The sequence below is a fragment of the Mandrillus leucophaeus genome, unplaced genomic scaffold (genome assembly GCF_000951045.1).
Source record: "Mandrillus leucophaeus isolate KB7577 unplaced genomic scaffold, Mleu.le_1.0 Scaffold1, whole genome shotgun sequence".
NCBI lineage: Eukaryota > Metazoa > Chordata > Mammalia > Primates > Cercopithecidae > Mandrillus > Mandrillus leucophaeus.
Window position 1 is genome coordinate 8739783 of NW_012098097.1, and position 20787 is coordinate 8760569.

The 20787-nt window shown below is 59.4% G+C and overlaps 3 protein-coding genes across 4 annotated transcripts in view; 2 read left to right on the forward strand and 1 right to left on the reverse strand.

Annotated features, from left to right (window-relative positions):
• Positions 1 to 4631, forward strand: part of LOC105539987 (unconventional myosin-XVB-like) — an 11823-nt gene extending 7192 nt beyond the window's left edge. The window contains exons 19-29 of the mRNA XM_011980503.1: positions 1547 to 1620; positions 1712 to 1827; positions 1938 to 2032; positions 2149 to 2226; positions 2322 to 2418; positions 2550 to 2695; positions 2901 to 3016; positions 3311 to 3444; positions 3627 to 3760; positions 3871 to 4011; positions 4190 to 4631. Of these exons, the coding sequence (XP_011835893.1) occupies positions 1547 to 1620; positions 1712 to 1827; positions 1938 to 2032; positions 2149 to 2226; positions 2322 to 2418; positions 2550 to 2695; positions 2901 to 3016; positions 3311 to 3444; positions 3627 to 3760; positions 3871 to 4011; positions 4190 to 4267 (1209 nt within the window). The 3' untranslated portion in view covers positions 4268 to 4631. The remainder of the gene's footprint in view (positions 1 to 1546; positions 1621 to 1711; positions 1828 to 1937; positions 2033 to 2148; positions 2227 to 2321; positions 2419 to 2549; positions 2696 to 2900; positions 3017 to 3310; positions 3445 to 3626; positions 3761 to 3870; positions 4012 to 4189) is intronic.
• The window catches only part of RECQL5 (RecQ protein-like 5), a 49987-nt gene continuing 33826 nt past the window's right edge, over positions 4627 to 20787 (reverse strand). Inside the window, exons 9-20 of one of the 2 annotated variants that reach the window (XM_011979975.1) lie at positions 8933 to 9151; positions 8632 to 8731; positions 8456 to 8492; positions 8263 to 8321; positions 8103 to 8176; positions 7669 to 7762; positions 7193 to 7327; positions 6419 to 6960; positions 6157 to 6247; positions 5702 to 5926; positions 5396 to 5465; positions 4627 to 5297 (exon numbers count right to left, since the gene is read on the reverse strand). In XM_011979975.1, the coding sequence (XP_011835365.1) occupies positions 5197 to 5297; positions 5396 to 5465; positions 5702 to 5926; positions 6157 to 6247; positions 6419 to 6960; positions 7193 to 7327; positions 7669 to 7762; positions 8103 to 8176; positions 8263 to 8321; positions 8456 to 8492; positions 8632 to 8731; positions 8933 to 9151 (1747 nt within the window). In that variant the 3' untranslated portion in view covers positions 4627 to 5196. The remainder of the gene's footprint in view (positions 5298 to 5395; positions 5466 to 5701; positions 5927 to 6156; positions 6248 to 6418; positions 6961 to 7192; positions 7328 to 7668; positions 7763 to 8102; positions 8177 to 8262; positions 8322 to 8455; positions 8493 to 8631; positions 8732 to 8932; positions 9152 to 20787) is intronic. The other variant, XM_011980047.1, reaches the window with a different exon arrangement.
• On the forward strand, positions 17999 to 19236 carry SMIM5 (small integral membrane protein 5). Its single transcript, XM_011980391.1, has 2 exons — positions 17999 to 18161; positions 18624 to 19236. Exons 1-2 carry the CDS (start codon positions 18035 to 18037, stop codon positions 18728 to 18730), a joined length of 234 nt encoding a protein of 77 aa, XP_011835781.1. The 5' UTR covers positions 17999 to 18034; the 3' UTR covers positions 18731 to 19236.

Sequence of the window (20787 nt, forward strand, 5' to 3'; positions counted from 1 at the left end):
AACCCGGGAGGCGGAGCTTGCAGTGAGCTGAGATCCGGCCACTGCACTCCAGCCTGGGCGACAGAGCGAGACTCAAAAAAAAAAAAAAAGAATGCAGGGAAGGGGCTGCTGCAGTGGAGGCTTTGTGGCAGCCTTCCTACAGGGAGGGAAGGAGTGAGCACAGGGTGACACAGAAGGGCAGGCAACAGTTCAGATGTGGTGGGAAGCCTCGGCATCATCACACACCAGCAAGGCCAGTGTGGCTGAGCCTAGTGAGCAGCACGGAGAACAGAGGATGAGGACGGGGAGCAGACGGTGGGTCCAGGCCACCACAGGCCTTGTAGCCATCATTGGTTTCTGATTTTTGGAAAGATGGGAAACCACCAAGAGGATTCTGGAGAGAGACTCGGCTTACATTTCACAGTCACTCGGCTGTTGTTTGGGATTCTGGGGGTCTAAGTTTAAAAGCAAAAGGAAGTTATCTCAGTGGTCCCAGGTGAGGCATGGTGCTGGCAGCAAGGGAGAAGCAGAAGATTCAGAGCCAGCAGAGTGTGCTGACCAATCGCATGTGGGCTACGGGAAGGAGGACAACTACTGTCTTCAAGGAGCAGGTCTTGGCTGGTGGAGGAATCTGTTTTGAACACGTGAGGTCTGAAATCCCAGACTTCCCAGTGGAGGAGTCTGGGGTTCAAGGGAGAAGGCTGGAGGCAGGCACCTCATCAGATGGGAGCAGCTGAGGCCACAGGGAGAGGGGCAGACAGAGAGAGGTTCAAGGGCATGGCACCGCTCAGAGGTCAAGGAGTTAAGGTGAAGCCAGCAGAGATGACTAAGAGATCAGAGAAGCAGGGGCCAGACATGTGGCTCACGCCTGTAATCCCAGCACTCTGGGAGGCCGAGGTGGGTGCATCACCTGAGGTAGTTCTAGACCAACCTGGCCAACATGGTGAAACCCCATCTCTACTAAAAACACAAAAATTAGCTGGGCGTGGTGGAGCACTCCTGTAGTACTCAGAAGGTTGAGGCAGGAGAATCGCTTGAACCCAGGAGGGTGGAGATTGCAGTGAGCCGAGATGGCACCACTGTACTCCAGCCTGGGCGACAGAGCAAGATTGTCTCAAAAAATAAAATAAATATATGAAAAGACCGGGCACGGAGGCCCACATCTGTAACCCCAGCACTTTGGAGGCCAAGATGGGCGGATCATCTGAAGTCAGAGATTAAACCTGGCCAACATAGTGAAACCCCATCTCTGCTAAAAATACAAAAATTAGCCAGGTGTGGTGGCACGCCTATAGTACTCGGGAGGCTGAGGCAGGGGAATTGCTTGAACCTGGGAAACAGATTGCAGTGAGCTGAGATCACGCCATCGCGTTCCAGCCTGCGTGGCAGAGGGAGACAGGGAAGCAGCGAAGAAAGTGACTGAGTAGCCAGTGCAGTGATGCTCTTAAGCTGAGGCAGACATCTTGACCCAGCCCCCGCCCACGGCCTAGCAGGATTTCTCCAGAGCTTCAGACCCCAGGCTCACCACTCCCATCCCTCACCCCACCTGCCCTTCCTATCCCCGCAGATGTGCCAGGAGGAGAAGCTGAGGGATGAGATTTACTGCCAGGTTATCAAGCAGGTCACGGGACACCCCCGGCCGTGAGTGGGGACCGGTGGGGTGGAGAGGCTTCTGGGGGCAGCTGGGCACTGTGGCCTGGCCAGCCTGAAGCCCGAGCTCTCTGCCCTGCAGGGAACACTGCACTCGAGGCTGGAGCTTCCTCAACCTTCTCACAGGCTGCTTCTCTCCGTCGACCAGGCTGATGCCCTACCTGACCAAGTTCCTGCAGGATTCAGGCCCCAGCCAAGGTGCCTGTGGGAGGGGGAGATGGAGGGGGGGCAGGGGTTTCTAGGACTGGGAACTTGGAGGGCTTGGGGAGACCTGGCCACCTCATAACCCCAGCCTGGCTCCTCTGCAGAGCTGGCCCGGAGCAGCCAGGAGCACCTCCAGCGCACAGTCAAATATGGGGGGCGCCGGTGGATGCTCCCACCGGGTGAAATGAAGGCTTTCCTGGTACTGGGGGTGGCGGATGGGCATTGTGGGACACCCTGGGGTAGGGGGGTGTCCCCCACAGGAGACCACTGGCCGACTGACCACTGGCTGACTGACCCTGCAACCTGCCTTGGCAGAAAGGACAAGCCACTCGCCTGCTTCTTATTCACCTGCCAGGAGGTGTGGATTATAGGACGAATATCCATACTTTCACGGTGAGCTTGGGGGCCACCAAGGGAGGCGGCCTTGGGCATCAGTTCTGGGCCCTCCAGCGTCCCTCCCCCTCATCACAGCCTGTCCACATGCCCAGGTGGCAGCAGAAGTGCAGGAGGAGCTGTGCCAGCAAATGGGCATCACAGAGCCTCAGGAAGTGCAGGAATTCACCCTCTTCCTCATCAAAGAGAAGGGTGAGCTTGGGGACGGAGCCTCATTGTGGGGCCCCTCCCCCGCCCGGGGGTGAGGTGGTTTGGTTTCTGCTGGGGTGGCAGGGTGGGGTGTGCGTGGTCTGAGCAGCGGTGGACCTAGGGTCCCCATGCAGGCAAGCTGGTGCGGCCCCTGCGGCCTGCTGAATACCTCAACAGCGTGGCAGTGGACCAGGACGTGAGCCTGCACAGCCGGCGGCTCGGCTGGGAGACCCCACTGCACTTCGATAACTCCATCTACATCAGCACCCACTACAGCCAGGTCAGCCTGCCTGCCTCCGAGCCGCTGCTGCAGTTTGAGGGCGCGGCTTCCTGCCTAGGCGACTTCCAAGCCCCCCTCCCCACAAGGGTGTGGGTCTGTGGTGGCTGGGGGGTGACGGTGGCAAAACTAGGCTTGAGCCCCTAGAGCCACCAACTGATGGGGGCTTTGGGCCACCTCTGCTCTCCTCACCATGCTCCCCGCACAGGTGCTGCGGGACTACCTCCAGGGGAAGCTGCCGGTCAGCGCCAAGGCGGACGCGCAGCTCGCCAGGCTGGCCGCCCTGCAGCACCTCAGCAAGGCCAACGGGAACACTCCCTCAGAGTGAGTGGGGGCACCTCCCGCCCCTAAGCCCCTCTCCTTCTCCAAGGTCAAGGCCATTTGACTGGTACCCTTCCTGGCCCTAACTGGACTGGCCCAGAGCAGCGGGGCCTGGTGGACATCTGTCCTCTTCACCCCACCGTGAGCTCCTCTGGTTCAGGGCCCTCACCTCATTTATGTGTATGGATCCCTAGTCTTGCCCACAATAGGCACTGGTTCAGTTATTTGGCACATGCTGTATGCCCAGCCCTGTACCAGGTGGTCAGGGGCCAAACTGACCCCGGCCCCGCATCCTAGGCAGGACCTGCTAGCTTATGTGCCACAGCAGCTGCAACGGCAGGTGAACATGGCCTCCATCAAGAACCTGATGGGTCAGGAGCTGAGACAGCTGGGAGGACACAGCCCCCAGGAAGCACAGATCAGCTTCATTGGTGGGTCTGGGGCTGGGACCGCTGGGGTGGGGGCTGGAGGCCAAGAGGGAAGGAATGCAGGTAGAGGGGCGAGGAGGGGTCTGCACCTGCCCTGTCCCTCTCAGCTGACCTGAGGGGCCAAGCAGCGCAGGTTCCAGGGTCCTAGCAGTCAGAATTCCTGCCTGCACCCTCTCCACCCGCAGAGGCCGTGAGCCAGCTGCCCCTCTTCGGCTATACCGTCTACGTAGCACTGAGAGTGAGCATGCAGGCCCTGTCGGGACCCGCTCTCCTGGGGCTCAACCGCCAGCATCTCATCCTCATGGACCCCAGCTCCCAGGTGGGCAGGGCTCTTGCCCCAGCTCTGGCCGAGGGACCCTTGGGCCATTCCATCACCCACAGTGACCCCTCCCTGGAGACGAGACCAGCCCTGCTCTCTGCTGCCCCCAGAATCTGTACTGTCGCATTGCCCTGAAGAGCCTGCAGCGGCTCCACCTGCTAAGCCCACTGGAGGAGAAGGGGCCCCCTGGCCTGGAACTCAACTATGGCTCAGCTGACAACCCCCAGACCATCTGGTTTGAGCTGCCACAGGTGAGTGGCCAGGCCTCTGGCCACCTTGGAAAGGTGGATGTGAGGGCCTCGCCCCAGCATGGCATGCAGTGGGAGCCCAGGCCCAGGCCGATGCCCACTGCTCCGGAGTGCTGTGGGCCGGGGCAGAGGCGAGAGGCTGGTTGGGGAGCCCTCTTGTAACAGGCCTTTCTCTGGGCAGGCCCAGGAGCTGCTATACACCACTGTCTTCCTGATAGACAGCAGTGCCTCTTGCACTGAGTGGCCCAGCGTCAACTGAGAGGAGTGTAGGCCAGGGAGAGACGAGGGTGAGGCCTCCCCTGGCCCAAGTCTCACCCAGATGGTCTGCCTTGGATGCTATCAGATCACTGTTCCAGAACCTGCCACAGCACAGCCCAGCCGGCCCACATGCAGGCCATGAGGCAGGGGCTGCTATCATGTCACCAACAGGCAAAGAAAACAGCCAGAGCCCCTCCAGGACGGCCTGGGCCCAAAGAGGGCTGCAGGAACTCGCCTGGGGAATCTGAGGTTGCCCAGTCTGAGGGAGACGCCCACCGGCCCCAGGCTCCGCCCAGGCCCCACATTAGCACAATCCCAGGCATGGGAGAAACAGCTGCTGAGGAAATAAAACTCCCCGGAGAAAAGGGCTGTGTGCACGAGTGCATGCGCCACCACACGACTTTATTCCCCTCCCAAACACCTCGTCCGGCCTGGCCTTCCTGAGCAAGAGCCGAGCAGAAACGGGGCCTGGCTGCCTTTCCTCTGCCACAGCTCTGACCTGGGCAAGGCTGGAAGCTGGCATTGTAATGGATGGGGAGTGGGTGGAGGACCTGAGGTTCCCCTGAATAGGTCCCAATACCTTGGACAGGTGGGCCTTGTCCTGACTTAAAACTCGGGGAGGGGCCACTCTTCCTTCACCTTCTTCTGGCAGCAGCTCCACCACCCTCCACCTTCTGTCCCGGACATGTGTCCTAGAAAACCCAGCCATGAGGGCCAGGAGAGGCAGGGAGGCTCTGAGAAGGGTCTATAGGCTTTGCAAGCAGAAAGAAAGGTGGGCTGACCTCTGACCTGGATTCAGGGGGTGTCTGGGATCATCCCCAAAGCCAAGTATGGTTGGAAGGGAGAAGGACTCAGAAAAGCAGGCGAGGCCCAGGCTGGCCCATGCTAGAATCTGGTGGAGGACGCGGGCCTTGCCCAGCCACCAGCTGGTCATCTCTGGGGGTCACACAGGCCGTGCCAGTCAGCTTCACTCTCACACCGAGCCCGGCCATGGAAGAAGTGCCTGATGAGGTTCTGGGCCTCTTCTTTCACTACAGATTCAGGGTGGGAGCATGACGCGAGTTGTCAGCCTCCTCCCTGTAGACCACCCTCCCAACTGCCTCCTGGCCCTGGCAATGGCAGCGCTCACCGCTCCTTCCAGGAGAGGTCTTCTGAGTCAGCAAGTGTGAGAGGTGGCGGGCGAAGCCTTTAAACACCTCCTGGAAGGGAGACGCAGAAGAGAAGCAGAGAGCAGGACCCTGCCCTGACCCCCAGAGCGACCCACAGCCACGACCCGACGGCAAGGCAGGCCCCAGGGAGGACGGGTGCGGGACTGGCCCTGGCCCAGCCTGCTCTGGCCCACCGTGTTCTGGGGCTCACACTCCCTGCCTCGCGCCCCCACGACACCCACATACCCCAGGCCTGGGAGAAGGCAGAGCCCATCCACTCCCCCTACCTTGGAAGCAAACTTGCCCTCCTTGTAGAAAGGGGTCAGGCACTTGACCACAACATTTGCAGCCTCCTTCAAGGAGATGCCAGGAGCTGAGAGCTGACAGGGGTCTTGAGCTGTGGGATTCAAGGTGCCCTGATCGCTGGCCAAGACGCTGCCCTTGACCTCGGCTAAGACGGAGGGCTTGGCTGAGGGGCGCAGTCTCTTCTGAGGCTGGCTCTCTGGGTTCTCCTGAGAAGGGCCACAGCAGAGGGTCACTCCTGAGTTCCCTTCCACTGACCTGCTCCCCTCCTCCAAAGACTAGGCCCCCACACCAGCCGCCCCCATACCAGCCCAGCCCATCTGCCGCCGGGTGTGGAAAGAAGCGCTGATTTTCCCTGACCCCTTGACCAGGGCACAACAGCTCCTGGCCTCGCCCACAGCCCTTCTCTCCTTCCCAACGGCCTCATCCCTGCCGGCACCTGCTGGGATGGAGGCCGCTTGCCCTTCCATGTGTCCTTTGCAGGGGTGGGCTGGACTTCAGGGGTGCCCTGATCTCTGGGCAGGCAGGTGCTGGTGGAGGGAAGAGCAGGCATCACAGCTCTGGGTCCTAGCGGCTCCCTCATCCTAGGAGGCCTAGGAGAGCCCATCTTAGGGATGAGCTCTGAGCTTCAGACGCCCAGGGAGCAAAGGGGATGCTGCCATGTGGATTCCAGAAGATTCTATGACTACCTCTACCCTTACCTTGGCCTCTCCCTGAGGCACTCTTCAGTCTGGGGAGGGGCAGGCGAATGTCCCCCGGCTCCATCTTCCTCCCCTGTGTATTTCTCTGGGGCCATCAGCGGTCCCTGAACCCCCTCACAGGAGGGGCAGGCACCTTCTGCCTCTGGGGCTGAGGCCAGCAGAGCTGGGCTTTCCTCCCTTCGGCAGAAGAAGCGGGCGATGCTCTGAGAATCCTTGTGGGCCGCTGCGGCTAGGAGCTGCTGTTTCTTGCTAGCCCGGCCCTTGGCAAGGGAACTGCCCCCAGAGGAACTTTTTGCCTTCTTCTCAGGGGAGGGCCCTCCACAGTGAGCGCTGCCTCCAGGGACCTCCCCTCTGGGCCCAGGGAGGGGCTCACTCCTGTCCTCATCCAAGAGGCCACAGGGCCGGCTCGGGGGCTCATGCTCGCCTCCCCGCTTGGGCTGAGGGGCTTTCTCCCTGATCCGAGTCGTCTCCATCAGTTCCGTGGCCGTCTGGAATGGGCGGGAGCCTTTGGGGAAACCAGCTCCTACCCGCTTGGGTTTGAGCTGTAAATGTGAGCAGGAGGAGAGGAGGTTCAGCCCACCAGGCCCCGTCGAGGGCTCCGCTGGCTGGACCAGTCGCTCACATTGGGCCGGGGCTCTCAGGAGTGTGGGAGGGAAGAGGCAGGCAGGACCCTGGTAGGGAGCCAGGCCATGGCAAGAGGTGCACCCCTGAGGGCAGAGGGGAAGTGGAGCCTTTCCTGGTCACAGGTCTGGAGGCCACTGGGCCACAGCTCACCGAGTACACATGGGAGGCCGGTGGGATGTCATACTCATTGGGCTCGGGGGGCGCAGCTTGGGCACTGCAGCTGTTGGCACTGCCTCCCACGTCATAGGGCTGCCCATCCTTGGAGGCTCTGTGGATATCAGCCACCTGGGCAGGGATGGGCAGGGAGGCTGTGGCACCCGCCAGCTCCTCCTGACATGCCCCACCCAGCCCTCCTTTTCCACTAGGCACTAGAAGTGGGTTTCTGTGGCCAGGGGCTGCAGACAACTAACTACTGGGCAAGTTTTAGGCCTCCCATCCTCACAGGGTTGGCTAAAAACACCTCCGGCTAATGGAGAATGGAGCTCTACCCCCATAAACTGTCTCTGGGGTGGGCTGGGGAGGGTGGGTTCTGGGGTGCCCGTGCCCGGAGAGCTGGCAGACAGCTTCTGCCTCAGAGCATGGAGAGGCCCCTGCAACGACCCTTCGTCCGCCTGCACCAGGCCCACCTTCTTCAGCACGCTGGCCTTGTACAGGTTGGCCACCTTAGCATTCCGGAATGTCTCATGTTCCAGCTCCACGGCCTTGGCCCGGAGGTCAGCTCTGTGGGTGCAAGGTAACCGGCACAAGGTATCAGGTGGGCCTGGGCTTCTCCCTGCCAAGCTCCTGTGGGACTCGAGGCCTGGTGGGGTAGGCCTTGGGCACAGGGATTCTGACTAGGACTCTCTGGGCACCCTGTGGTTTACTGTCCCTCAGCAGCTGCTGGCAGCACCTAAGTTGCAGCCATGTCTGGCCCTGGTGGGGTTTAGGGGCAGTCCCCTGGAGTAGGAGAGGTACAATCTGGGGAGAGGTGGCCCAAACAGGCCAGGGTTGATAGGGTCCTGCAGTCTCCAAGGGAACGAGAGCTTGGAGGGCTCCTCTGCCCAGTGACTGTGGAACTCACTCATCAGTGGTACATGTGGACTGGCGGTTACTGCTCAGCGCCTCCTCCAGAAGCCCCAGGCAGTGTTCCCGTGCCTGGCACAGGAGAGTAAGATTGGTCACACGGCCTCGAGGCTGAGGGACGGCCCTGGGGGGTGTCTGAGGAGCTGCCCGTCTCTTACCTTCACAGTCAGCCTGGGGATCCTCCTGCTACAAGCCTCTTTCAGGGGACAGTTCTCATCTGTTGGGGGGGGGAGGTCCTTGGTCTTTTCATTCCACCTTCTGCACTCTGAGGTCCCCCATGCCCCAGATGAGAATCCTCCCTCCATGCCCCGGGAAGAGCCCGCAAGCCTCTAGGAATATTTTTGTACTGACCTGGGGGTACAAATTCTTCTATCTTGGGGTCTTTGCCCTGGAGGACAACATGAAGGGTCCATGAGGCGTCCTGCCCTGCCACAGGACAGTCCCATCCAGCACCAGAGAAGGGGCTGAGAGGTGCGAGCAGGGGGCCACCAGGGGCCCCGCACAGGCCACCGAGCGCCTCCCCTCACCTTGCGCAGCTGCATCTGCTTCTGATAGAAGAGGTTCCATTCCCGCTTGTGGGCCTCATCTCTGCCTTCATCCCCGCTGCCTCCAGAACCTTCGTCGTACCTAGGGACAGGCCAGGCATGAGTGGCCCTGGCCTGGACTCTGCCCTCCCCATGTGTGCTGCTGCTAGGATGGCAATGTCCCTGATGTCCTACCAGCTCAAGGGGGGACTGCAGCATCGTAGTACCTCTGGTCTGGCCTTAGCGCCAAGGGAATGCCGGACGATTCCAGTGGGTTAGAGTCCCTGGCTTCTTGGCCCCTTACCTGCTGAAGCCCCCGTAGCCCTTGCGGCCTCCCTCATACAGCTCGGGGTCAAAGCCATTCCCCTGGGAGGGCCCGATGCAGGTCTTGCTCCAACTGCTGCTGCGCTCCAAGGCCTCCAGCTGCCTCCGCACGGCCATGGGGTTCTGGCAGTGGTCGCAGCCTTTGGCACAGGCAGGCGGCGCATCCCCGAAGTACTTGGCAATGGCAGCATGGCGGCACCTGGAGCAGGCAGTACCGCAGAGGTGAGGGGTGGAGAGCCCAGCCGGCTGGCATCTGTTCACCCGAGCCCTAATCGCTGGCCGAGCGAGCACTGCCATGTCTGGCATCATGCCAGGAGCCCCACACCCCTCATCTCATCCAAGCCGCACCGGGCATCGTTTGGCTCTGCCCACTACACAGATGAGGACAATGAGGTGAACAAACTTTCCTGAGGTCATGCAACACATGGGGGTCTCCCGGGAAGCAGGATATGAACCCCACTCTGTCCAGTTACTCCTCTGCTCCTCCCCTCTGTCCTCTGGCAATGGGATGTACTGCAGAGTTCAGACTCTGGGTGCAGATGCCGGCTCTGCCATGAAGGCTGTCTTTTGGGTGACACACTTCACCTCCTAAAGCCTATGCGTTCCCATCAGTAAGATGGTGCAGGCCGGGCGCGGTGGCTCAAGCCTGTAATCCCAGCACTTTGGGAGGCCGAGACGGGCGGATCACGAGGTCAGGAGATCGAGACCATCCTGGCTAACCCGGTGAAACCCCGTCTCTACTAAAAAATACAAAAAACTAGCCGGGCGAGGTGGTGGGCGCCTGTAGTCCCAGCTACTCGGGAGGCTGAGGCAAGAGAATGGCGTGAACCCGGGAGGCGGAGCTTGCAGTGAGCTGAGATCTGGCCACTGCACTCCAGCCAGGGCAACAGAGCGAGACTCTGTCTCAAAAAAAAAAAAAAAAAAAAAAAAGATGGTGCAGCAAGGCACCGACCTCATGGACTGAGTGAAGATGGCTGAGATGTCTGAAGTGCATTACAGTATAGTCACACCTCATGGAATGACTGCATAGCCAACAGTGGTCCCCTAAGATTCTAACACTGTATTTCTACTGTACCTTTTCTATGCTTATGTGTGCTTAGATATGTGAATACCACTGTGTTACAACTGCATATGGTACTTGGGACAGTAACATGATGTACAGGTTTGTAGTCTAGGAGCAACAAGCTGTACCACATGGCCTGGGTGTGTAGGAGGCTATGCCGCTTAATATTTTTTTTCCTTCTCTTTCCTGGAATTGCCGTTTGATTTCCTTAAGTATACTCTGTGACTGTGCAATGACAAGTTAAATTTCTCAAAACTTATTTGCATCGCTAAGGCAGGCATGACTGTGTAGTAATATGTCCCATCATCAACTTCTGAGGGTGTCACAGGTGGGGCCTTTAGCCAGGGAGACGCAGCCTTGCCTGGAGTCCTCCTCTCGTCTTCCTCTGTCTCAACCCTGCTGCAGCCCTCCTGGGGTGAGTGGCCTCTGCCCATGCTGGGAGCAGGGAGCAGCCTCTGGCTGGCCCACGAGGCTCTGTCACATCTCTGTTCCCTATGCATGGGGGTGGCTGTCGACCCTTGGGGCAGGTGCAGAGGCTGCAAGAGGGGCCATAGCTCTCTCAGGCTCCTTACAAACAGCCATTCCTGCCCCCAGGAACGTGGCACAGGGTAGGGAAGCCCAAGAGGAGATGCTGGAACAGTGGCAGGGCTGTCTGGGGTGCCACATCCCAGGGACGAGAATAGCTGGTGTTAACTGCTGTAACTAGAACTCCTCCCAGTGTGAGCACTGCTGGGGCTGCAAGAAGCCCTTTGAGGGGCTGCGACCCCAAGGCGCAGGCTCAAAGATCCAAGGCTGATTGTAACACCCCCCTAAGGAAGCAGGGCCTGGCTGACTTTCCTTTAGCTGAGTGAACGCAGCTCGGAAGCCTGACCTGAGCTGGGACAGCCAAGACGGCCACCAGAGGGTGCTCCTGCCCCCGCTCTGCTCCAAAGAGTAAATGCGACAAACGGTCCATCCCCAAGAGTCCGTGCATCTGCACAGCGGCCGCCTGTCCAGCCTTCTGGGAGGCTCTGGCACCCAAGTGGTGTGACCACATGGCTGGCTTCCTCCCCCTGCCCTCCCCAAGCCCTGACTCACTGGGGTTTTGTGCTCGGACTCAAAGAGCTCCATTGACAGCGGGGCTGGGGTCAGTTTCTCTCCACACAGCCTGGCCTGCTGGGTGGCACAACCAGGCAAATGTCACAGGGCCCGACCCCTGGACTCTGGAGCCCTGCCCTGACAGCTGGGCCAGGAGTGCAGTCACAGCCCCGGCAGAAGGCCCTCACCTCACGAGGAACATGAGGTGCCTTGCCGGGCACGCAGGCCACTCCCAGGTCACTCAGGATTCCAAGTTCTCCCCCAAGACGCCTTCAGACGCTGAGTGGTACAAGGGCCTCCCCAGGGACTGGCTGTAAAGCCTCCTGCTCAGCTTGGGAGGGCACCAGCTCCCCACTGTTTACTGTTGTTCCTGAGAGGCCAGAGGGAGGGGCCAGCCAGGGAGTGGCCAGAGGGACAGAAGGGGTGGCCTTCCCGAGGGCAGGGTGGGTGCCCCAGACCTGAAAGCACTGCAGGACTCCCCTCCACAGGCTCAGGTGGCGCCTCCCCAGGGTCCTCCTGGCCAGGGAGGCCCTCCCTGGGCCCACCTAGAACTGCATGAGCCGACTTCTTTCTTCAGCTCCCAACTCAGGCCCAGCCCACGGCATGGGAGTAGGGGAGAGGGAGAGGAGGGGGAAGGAGGAAGAAGGAGGAGAGAGGGAGCTCATCCTGTCCCCGAGCAGCCCTCTCAGGGCAGAGGTGAGGCACCAGGACATGAAGTTGGAGGACAAGTTCCCAAGCAGGGCTTCCTCGGGCTCCCCCTCGCGACGGTAATTTGACACTTGGATCTCCAGGACGACCAACAACAAAAAAGCCAGGCAGAGACAGCAGCTGGCTGTCAGCAGAGGGGCTGGGCTGAGGCGCCCAGGGGAGCAGCGGCACCCGGCACCCACGGAGGAAGTACGAGTACTGCACGTGGAGGCTCCGCGCTGGGGCACTGCTGCTCAGCCCCCGACACCTGAGCTCCCAGGTGAGTGGAAATGGCCACAGAAGAAGGGGGGATAGTGAGGGAGCAGCAAGGGTCTCCTGCCCCCAGGGTGAAGGGCCACAGTCTACCATAAACACGGAGAGGTCTTGGGGGACACGCTGGGTCACTTTCCTGCAGGGAAATCAGGCAGCCTCCTGCACGCACCTGCACTCTCCCTCCTGCTGGGACCCTGCACTAGGGGAGGGCCGGGGGCTCTGCTCAGAGCGCCTCCCGCTCCGTCTGCTGTGCAGCAGAGGGGCCCCGAGGGCCTGCTTATTCTGCAAGTTCATTTCAGCTCTTTTATTCAGGGGGCTTAAAAGAGGGATTTGGCTGTCCAGCTTGGAAGAGAACGGCTGCCGGCCTGCTGAGCCTCCCTTTTTCCCAGGATTAGGGCAGAGCCCTGTCGAGGTCAGTGCGGGGTCTGCCCAGCCAGTGTGTGGCACCCCCAGCATGCAGCAGGACTCCACCCATCTGTGTCTGTTCGGGGGCTTGGCCCACTCACTGCCGGTGTTCTCAGTTCAGGGCTCAGCCTGGGTCCTCCTCCCTGGGCCCACCTAGAACTGCATGAGCTTCCAGATCTCCCTCTGGTGACGAGCCTTGAACACCAAACCAGGAACCTGGATGACTGACTTTCAACCCAGGCTCAGGTGGGGAGGTCACAGAAATGAGGCTGGGAGGGACCACGCTGGCAACCAGGACCTCTGCTGTGCCACTGTGACGCACAGGTTGATGTGACACCGCCCCTAAGGAAGCAGGGCCCGACTGTTTGGTTCTTTGGGGAGCACTGAGAGCAGCCCTCCTGGGCAGGGCCCGTGAGCCGAGGCTGCCTACTCCTGCCTCCCTGTCCTCAAGCCAGCGTTAAAGCCACCACCTCCCATATGTTTTCCTCAAAGCAAACAAGCTGGCATCTAGTAAGAAAGGAAAACAATGACCCAGGGAAATGTGGAAACCAAGGACCAGCCCACGTGTTCCCAGCTCGGCAGAGGTTGGGGGCTTCGGCTGGGGCTGGTGCCTGCGGAGACGAGCTCCCGTGGTGTTGGGAGGCGCACAGCAGGGAAAGAGTCAGGCCAGGTGGGGGTGAGGGCACAGTGGTGAGCCTGGAAACCCCACTGGCTGTCACTCACAAGACGCCCCAGGCAGGCAGGTGGGGATCCCTGTCCTGCATCCACAGGACACAAGTGGACAGGGTCTCTCCAACATAGTCCCTGAACCAGGACAGAGAGGGAATGAACGGCCAGTTTCTGTAGCTGCAGAAGGAGCGCCTACTGTTTCTAACACCAGCAGCAGAAAGCGCTTCCTCCTGTCCTGGGTGGCTACAGGAGCAGGGCCTGCCAGGGGTTCAAGCACCACTTTCTACTTCTAGTTGGAGCCAGGGCAAAAAGGGGAGTCACCCAAAGGCTCAGTGCCAGAAACAGGGGCATCCCCCTGGCTGCTCAGGCACAGGACCCTGCAAATCTCCCACAAGTGTCAGTTATGCCTCCTTCTAGTTGGACCTCAAACAAGATAATGCCCAGTAGGGCAAGAGTGGCTGAAACCCACCATGACGAAACAACAGGGCAGAGCAAGCAGCCCTCTGGGCCCCGCGCCGCCAGCACACCTCGCTTATCAGTCTCAAACACGCCGCCTGCTGCCAGCCCTTCCTTGTGGGGCGCCTGGGGTTGTAGTATCAGCTCTGCGAGGAGGAAACAGGGAAGCTTCGGGACCAAGTGGCAGCTGTCTGGCCTGCGGGACGCCTGCCTATTGCAAGACTCCGTGTGCCAGGAGATGCCACACAAAGGAATGCTTCCCATCCCTCCGGCTCTGTCAGCCTTCCCTGCCCTGCGTGTTTCCCCTGTGCTGACCACTACTGCAGCCAGGGCGCACCCTCTGAAGGCTCCAAGCAGGGCTGGCTGGGCAGCCTGGGCAGCAGGATGGCCTGGTGGCAGCTGGGCTACACTCCCTCTTAGGGCCAGAGGAAGCCACCACTTGCTCTGGCAGCCACTCAGGAACCCCTGAGGATCCTGAGAAACCTCCAACCAAGGCACTACTGAGCGTGGCGCTGGGAGGGATTCTAGTTGCCCTGGTTCACAGGTGGGCACTACCGAGCGTGGGGTTGGGAGGGACTGGTTGCCCTGGTTCATAGGTGGGAAGGGTGGTTTCTGAAGGTGTTGGGTGAACCTGAGATAGAAAGACTGGAAAAATACAGGATCATCAGTAGCCCTCCTGGGCTTCCCTGCCTTCCTCCTGCCAAACCTAGGAAGGGAAAGGGGAGGAGAGGTGGCCAGCCTCAGCGCTCCCATGTTCCCCTCGCCACAGCTGGGAACACTAAGGTTCCCTTAGGAGCCGCGGCTGGGGCACACGCCACACAGTCACCTGACGGCTGCTGGTTATATTGGGCACCAAGCGTCAGGCACTCCTTGGCCTGGCTTTAAATAGCCCGCTGGGAAGACCGGCTGGGGAATGGCTGGAATGCGCGTCCTCCTCTTTAGAGAACAGGAACCCCCTGTTCCCCCACCTGTTCCATGAAGGTTCAGTCGCGGGCTTATGCTCCAAATGACAAGAGATCAACTGCAAAACAAAGGGGGTCCTGGGGTTCCTCTCCAGCTCTCTGGGGGCAGAACAGCCACATCCAATGGTCCCACTTCCGCTCACTGTGTGACAGGATATCGTCTGAGTACCCCTGGGTCAGACCCCAGGGCTGGGTGAGGCTGGCCATGCCTGGCTGGCAAATTCAGCCTCCAGTCAGCCCCCTAGGGAAGCCCTGGGCACAAAGCTATGCCACTATCCACAGCCGCAGCCTGCTGCTGCTGGGAACGGACACTTTTCCCAGCTGGGGGCCGGGGTCCACCCGGCATGAGTCTGCAGCTCTCCCACTTTGCAGACCCTGGAGGCTGGCCAGAGCTCCTCAGCAACAAACCCCACTTTTCCTGAACCAGTAAATTTAGCCTCAGTCCAACCATCTTCCTCCCTGTTCTGGTGAGCATGACCCCAGGTCTCCATGCCACTTCTCGCTCATAAGGAAAAGCTCCCCCCGCTATCTCTCCCTGCCCGCGTCCTCTTTTAAGGAGTGTCTCTGCTGGGCTACACGAGGCTGTGTAGGCACAGTGCCAATCAAGCTGAAAACGCCAGACCAAGTGCAGAGAGGGAGGGGAGAAAGGCAGCCGAGCTCCTGAACCATGCACCAACTGTCCCGTAAGGGACACTGTCGGCATTGTCGTCCCTTTAAGAATGACGGAACCTGGAAAGCTAGGAGGTACCGGACCAAGAGGGGACCACTCTCCTTGTGCAAGCCTGCTCCACCTGGCCAGAGGGAATGTCCCATTCGGTCTGACCAGAGGGGTCAGTCCTACGCTCAGGCTGGCTAGGCACACAAGACCTGTACCTGTGGTGACAAAGACTCCAGGTAGTCTCAAAGGGCCTGGTGTGGCCCCGGCCTGGTGGTGATATGCTGATAAAAGCAGCTTCAGATCCACAACGTGGGCTGGGGCTGGCCGAGCACAGCCGGTTGGCTTCCAGGGGGCTCTGGGCCCTGGCTGCTATACTGAGCCCACTGCAAGGGCAGTGCCCTCAGGGGGGCTGCTCCTGGCTATCTTGCTGGTCTAAGCTGGAGACAGGCCTCCATGGGGAGATAGCGTGGGGCACCAGTGGGGGTGCTGGCTGAGGCCCTGTCCTGCTGTGTAACCTCAGAGAAGCTGCTTGCTCTCTTGGGTCTCAGTTTCCCCATGTGTAGAAGGAAGGAGGTGGGAATGGATGATCTGTGGCATTCTAGGACCCTATGCCTCTCAGTACATTTGAAAACTGAGATGCTCACCTCTGCAGAAATGCAGTCACTCCAGGTGAGGTGTGAGAAGCTGGGTGGATCTAACTCAGGGAACCTCCTGCTTTTGACAGGAACTCACCTAATTTTCCACGGAGCCATCTTCTGCCTGCCACTCTCATTGTCACTTAAAAAAACAGCTCCCAAGGCCAAGCGCAGTGGCTCACATCTGTAATCTCAACACTTTGGGAGGCCAAGGAGGGCGGGTTACCTGAGGTCAGGAGTTCGAGACCAGTCTGGCTAACATGGTGAAATCCCGTTTCTACTAAAACTACAAAAATTAGCTGGGCATGGTGGCCTGTAATCCCAGCTACTCGGGAGGCTGAGGCAGGAGAATCACTTGAACCCGGGAGGCAGAGGTTGCAGTGAGCTGAGATCATGCCATTGCACTCTAGCTTGGCCAACAAGAGGGAAACTCCATCTCAAAAAAAACCAAAACAAAACCAAAACCATAGCTCCCCACCTCCAGCTTGCCTGCCTTCCTTCAGGGCACACACCACAGACATCCTAGGACAGGCACCTAAAAGGTGTTGGGAGTGCTAGTGACGGTGCACGGGGGTGACAGCCCCCAAAGCCAGTGAGAGTCCTCCCAGGGGGGCATTCTCATGTGCTGGGCACCGCCCCCGTGGCTGTCTACAACATGCTGCTAGATGGTCAGTCCTCCCAACAGCCTCAAAACATGAGCATCTCATTCCATATCAGAGACATGAAGCAATCTGTTCATGTCACAAAAGGAAGACGGAAGTGGCATTCAAGGAGGAGCAGCTGAAAACACTAGAGCAGGCCCCTGGCAGAGAAGGAAATCCAGAAGGTACATGCCGGCTGCCATCTTCCTTCTGAAGGACTATGAGGCAGAAGAGGGGGCAAGGTCTAAGTGACCACAAGTGGGACTAACTGGGGGCCAGCAGGGAGTCCGACCTTCTGCAGTAGGTGGGCTGCCTCAGCAGGCGGGGGTTCCTCACCATCCTGGGTGCTAATGCAAACGCCACATGGCCTCAAGGATGGCCGCAGGCCAAGTGCAGGGTGGAGGGCTCTGTTTAATGACCTTCACGGTGGTTCTAAACCAGCTCTGCTAAGGCAGCAGCACTGGGAGTGACCGGCCTCACTGACTGCAGCCATCCCAGCGAGAACCGGCTGAGACCCGGGGTTAGGCAATGATCATTACAGGGGCACGAGCCCCTGGCCACCTGTCCTCACCACCACCCTGGATTAGAGCAACTGCCTTGGTGAACAGGATCAGGCTGGGCTGGGACAAGGCTGTCTCTGGCCCCTCTCTGAAGAGGCACCAGCTCCCTCATGCCCACAGGAGAGGCAGAAGGGGAAAGCGGCTCAAAGACACAACAGCCCGACGGCCTCAGCCTGGAGCTGCACCTTGGGCCTCTTGGGCACCCTGAGACAGGAAGAGGCTCTTCTGGGGCAGGGCTGGGAGTGGAGAGGACTTTCCTGGTCAGGCCAGAGAAACAGATGAAGCCAGCAGGGGAAGGGCGGGCTTGACATCCTGGGCCTCCTGACCCCCTCCCAACAGACAGGACAGAAACCCTGGCAAAACCTAGAGGGACACGGTGCAGCCTCCTGCCTCCGGCAGAACACGCATGAGTGCAGAAACTGGGCTGGTGGGAGAGGCTGGGCAGCCTGGGAGACAGGGGGGCAGTTTTCACCTCTGACTGACCCTGGCCAGAAGCCCCATGAACCTGCTCTTGGGAGAACCTGCTCCTTCTGTCCCCACATTGATGGAAGGCAAGATAACCAGTTTGGCATCCTATGCCAGTCTCCCTACCCCGAGGGGACCCAGGTGCCAAGAGGGAGCTGTGCCAGTCCCAAGCACCTGGGCAAAACCTAGGAGTGGTACCTCAAGACAAGGGAACGGAACAGCGAAGACAGAAACCACCACCAGCTTCAGCCTTGGCTGGCAGCCCCCGAAGCAAGCCCTTGGTCTCACTGTCCTCACCAGTTTCCTCCACCCTGAGCTGTGTCAGCTGGGTGGGGACTGAGGGCCACCACTAGGTGGAAGTCACCAGGGGTGCAATGTGCGAGACCTGACAAACTTGTTCTGCGGGCTGCGGATGGGTGCGAGGGTGGAATCTCAGTGCTGCGGCGAGTGTGGGGCCAGCCGTGGAGGCTCCAGGTGTTCTCTCTGCCCCAGCACAGCCCGGCAGGAGCCCCGACAGGAAGCCAGCGCAGCATGGCCGCCACCGACTTCGTGCAGGAGATGCGTGCTGTGGGTGAGAGGCTGCTGCTCAAGCTGCAGAGACTGCCCCAGGCTGAGCCCGTGGAGATCGTGGCCTTCTCAGTCATCATCCTTTTCACAGGTTAGTTGGGGCACTCAGAGCCCTATGGCTCTCCCTGGCATCTGGGAGCGACCACACCATGGTGCCAGCCACAGGGCTGGCAGAGGTGGCAGGTGTCTCCCGGATCAAGGAGGAAAACCAGTTGTCCTTTGGGGGAAGCCAAGGGAGTTCCCTCATCCTCTGATATGCTGCTTGGGTGATGGGTGGTGCTGGGGACTGGGCCCCGCAGTACCCCGGGATCCCAAACACGGGGATGATGGGAGCCAGGCTTGGGCAGCGAAACAGAAGATACAACATGGAGGAGGTTGGTCCTGGCGGCTGGCATGGGGACCGTCAACACCTCTCACCAGCCTCTCAGGTCTTTCTGACCTCTCCACCAGACCTGTGGGGAAAGACCCTGGCACGCAGTGGGTTTCTCTGGGAGGAGGACGGGCATCCTTTCTCTCCCCAGCCTGAGTCCCGTGCTCTCACCCGGCCCTCCAGCCACTGTTTTGCTGTTGCTGCTGATAGCCTGCAGCTGCTGCTGCACTCACTGCTGCTGCCCTGAGCAGAGAGGCAGGAAGGTCCAGGTGCAGCCGACACCACCGTGACAGACAGGGGATGGCTGAGGAGAAGCTGGAGAGGAGATGACCAACGCTATGACACAGGCCATCAGCCTGGCCCTGCAGCCCTCACCCCTCAAAACCAGGCTCCCCTGGCCCCAGCTTTGGCCCGGCCCAGGTACCTGGACACTGACAACTTGAGCCCTACCAAGGAAACCAGGGCTGGTATAGGTGCAAACCTCTCATCTGCCAGTGGACACTGGGTGCTGGGGAGTCAGCTGTTTCAAAGACTGGGTCAACTGCCTGGGCTTCTTCGCCTACCTGCACTTTTTAACAAAACAAGGAAGTAGGGGTACCCATACCTTGATGGAGAACAGCCCCCACCTGTGGGCAATTGGCCCTTGGGGCTCTGCTGATCCATGCCAAAGAGGAGCAAGGCAATCAGAGGGGCTTTGTGCAATAGCTTCTGCACCCGAGCTCCTGCCACAGCGTAAGCATGTCAGTATTCTAGTCCAGTATTTGCCGGTTTCCAAGTAAAAGCTTTTGTGTTATGTTTCTGCGGTGCCGGACTCCCTAAGGTTGGGCTGGGCTCTGTGCATCGGGAGTGGGTATAGCTGGTGCCTGTCCTTCCCAGGCCTCTGCTTTCCCTGTGCCCACAAAAGCTGGAAAACCACGCAGAGAAGCGTGCCACACAGGCGGTAACACCACGGGACCCGTGGATGGTGCCATGAAATTCCTGTCATGCATCAGCTGCTAATGAGCTCTGCCAGGCCGAGGCACTACTCTGCAGTGGCAGAGACTGTGTTTGCCCAAAGGCAGGAGCTAGGCTCAGGAATGGCACTTCAATCTGTCCACTGCCTGCACCTTTGGCTTGCACACCCCACACTTTCCAGAGAACTTTCCAGGTAGAGCTACGAACCCAGGAGTGAGGGGAGGCTCCAGAAATGCCAATGGGTCCAGACAGAGCATCCTGAGGTGCCTCCCCGGGGCTTCCCCAGAGCCACGAGAAGTCTGTGTTTTTCACATGCTTCCATCATCTTGGCCTGCGACCTGGGAGCAGAGCCCTGTCTACCTAGGAAACATGTCATGGAGAGGGGAATGCCAGCCACTGTCACACCCCCGCCATTTCCAGCTGGCAGTCCAGGCCACACTGGCAACAGCAGGCAGGGAGGGGAAGCTCTCACCCTCTGGTTTCACTTTCTAGTGTCCATGGACTTGTCTGACAGGTTTAGGTTAAAGACCTGGAGAGTAAATGTTTTCATACAAAAGAAAAGAAATTCAAAAATTTGCCCATTCTCAGCCCCCTCCAAAGAACAGGATTCAGAATAATGATGATGATGATGATGATGATGATGATGAGGAAGATGGCTAAATTTACTGAGGGGTTACACATACTCAGCATTGTCTTCAGCATTTTGGTGCAGATAAACTCATTCACTCATCACAGTACCTCCACGTTGAAGATACCACTGTTACCCCCATTTTAGAGATGAGGAAACTGGGCCTCAGCAATGCTGGGTGACTTGTCTAAGTTCAACCAGCTGAAAAGCAGCAGAGCCTGCCTGAGTCCAGCCTATCTGGCTCCAGAGCCTCTGCTTACCACACCCAGGGCTCCAAGACCCAGAACTTGGCCTCCTGGATGCAGGACAGATAATGCTCTAATCCCATTATCCTCCATCGACCAACCCTATACCAAAAACACCCACACCCCAAACTCTGTCTCAAAATAATCTTCACAGGAGTGGGTGGGACCCAACAGGTAAGAGCTGGGGTGGTGCCCAATGAGGCACCCCTCCCAGAAGAAAAACACAGGACAGTGGATGGACAGGAAACCCCGCATTTTTCATTCCCAGCAGCAAGGGCTGGGGGGTCTCCGGAAGCCTTCTGTTTGAGAGATGGTCAACAGGGAAGCAGCCTGGGTAACTTTTCCATAAGCCAGTTTTCATCAGCATAAGAATAGCCCTGCTCCAGGGCAGCTGAGGCTGAGGCCCTTTGCTAGAAAATATTCTGCTTCCCCAGCCCAGCTGCTCCAGGTGGGAACCACAGACAGCCCCGGACACGGACAGGCCGAATGGCCGCTCCAGGGCAGGCGGTACACAACTGCT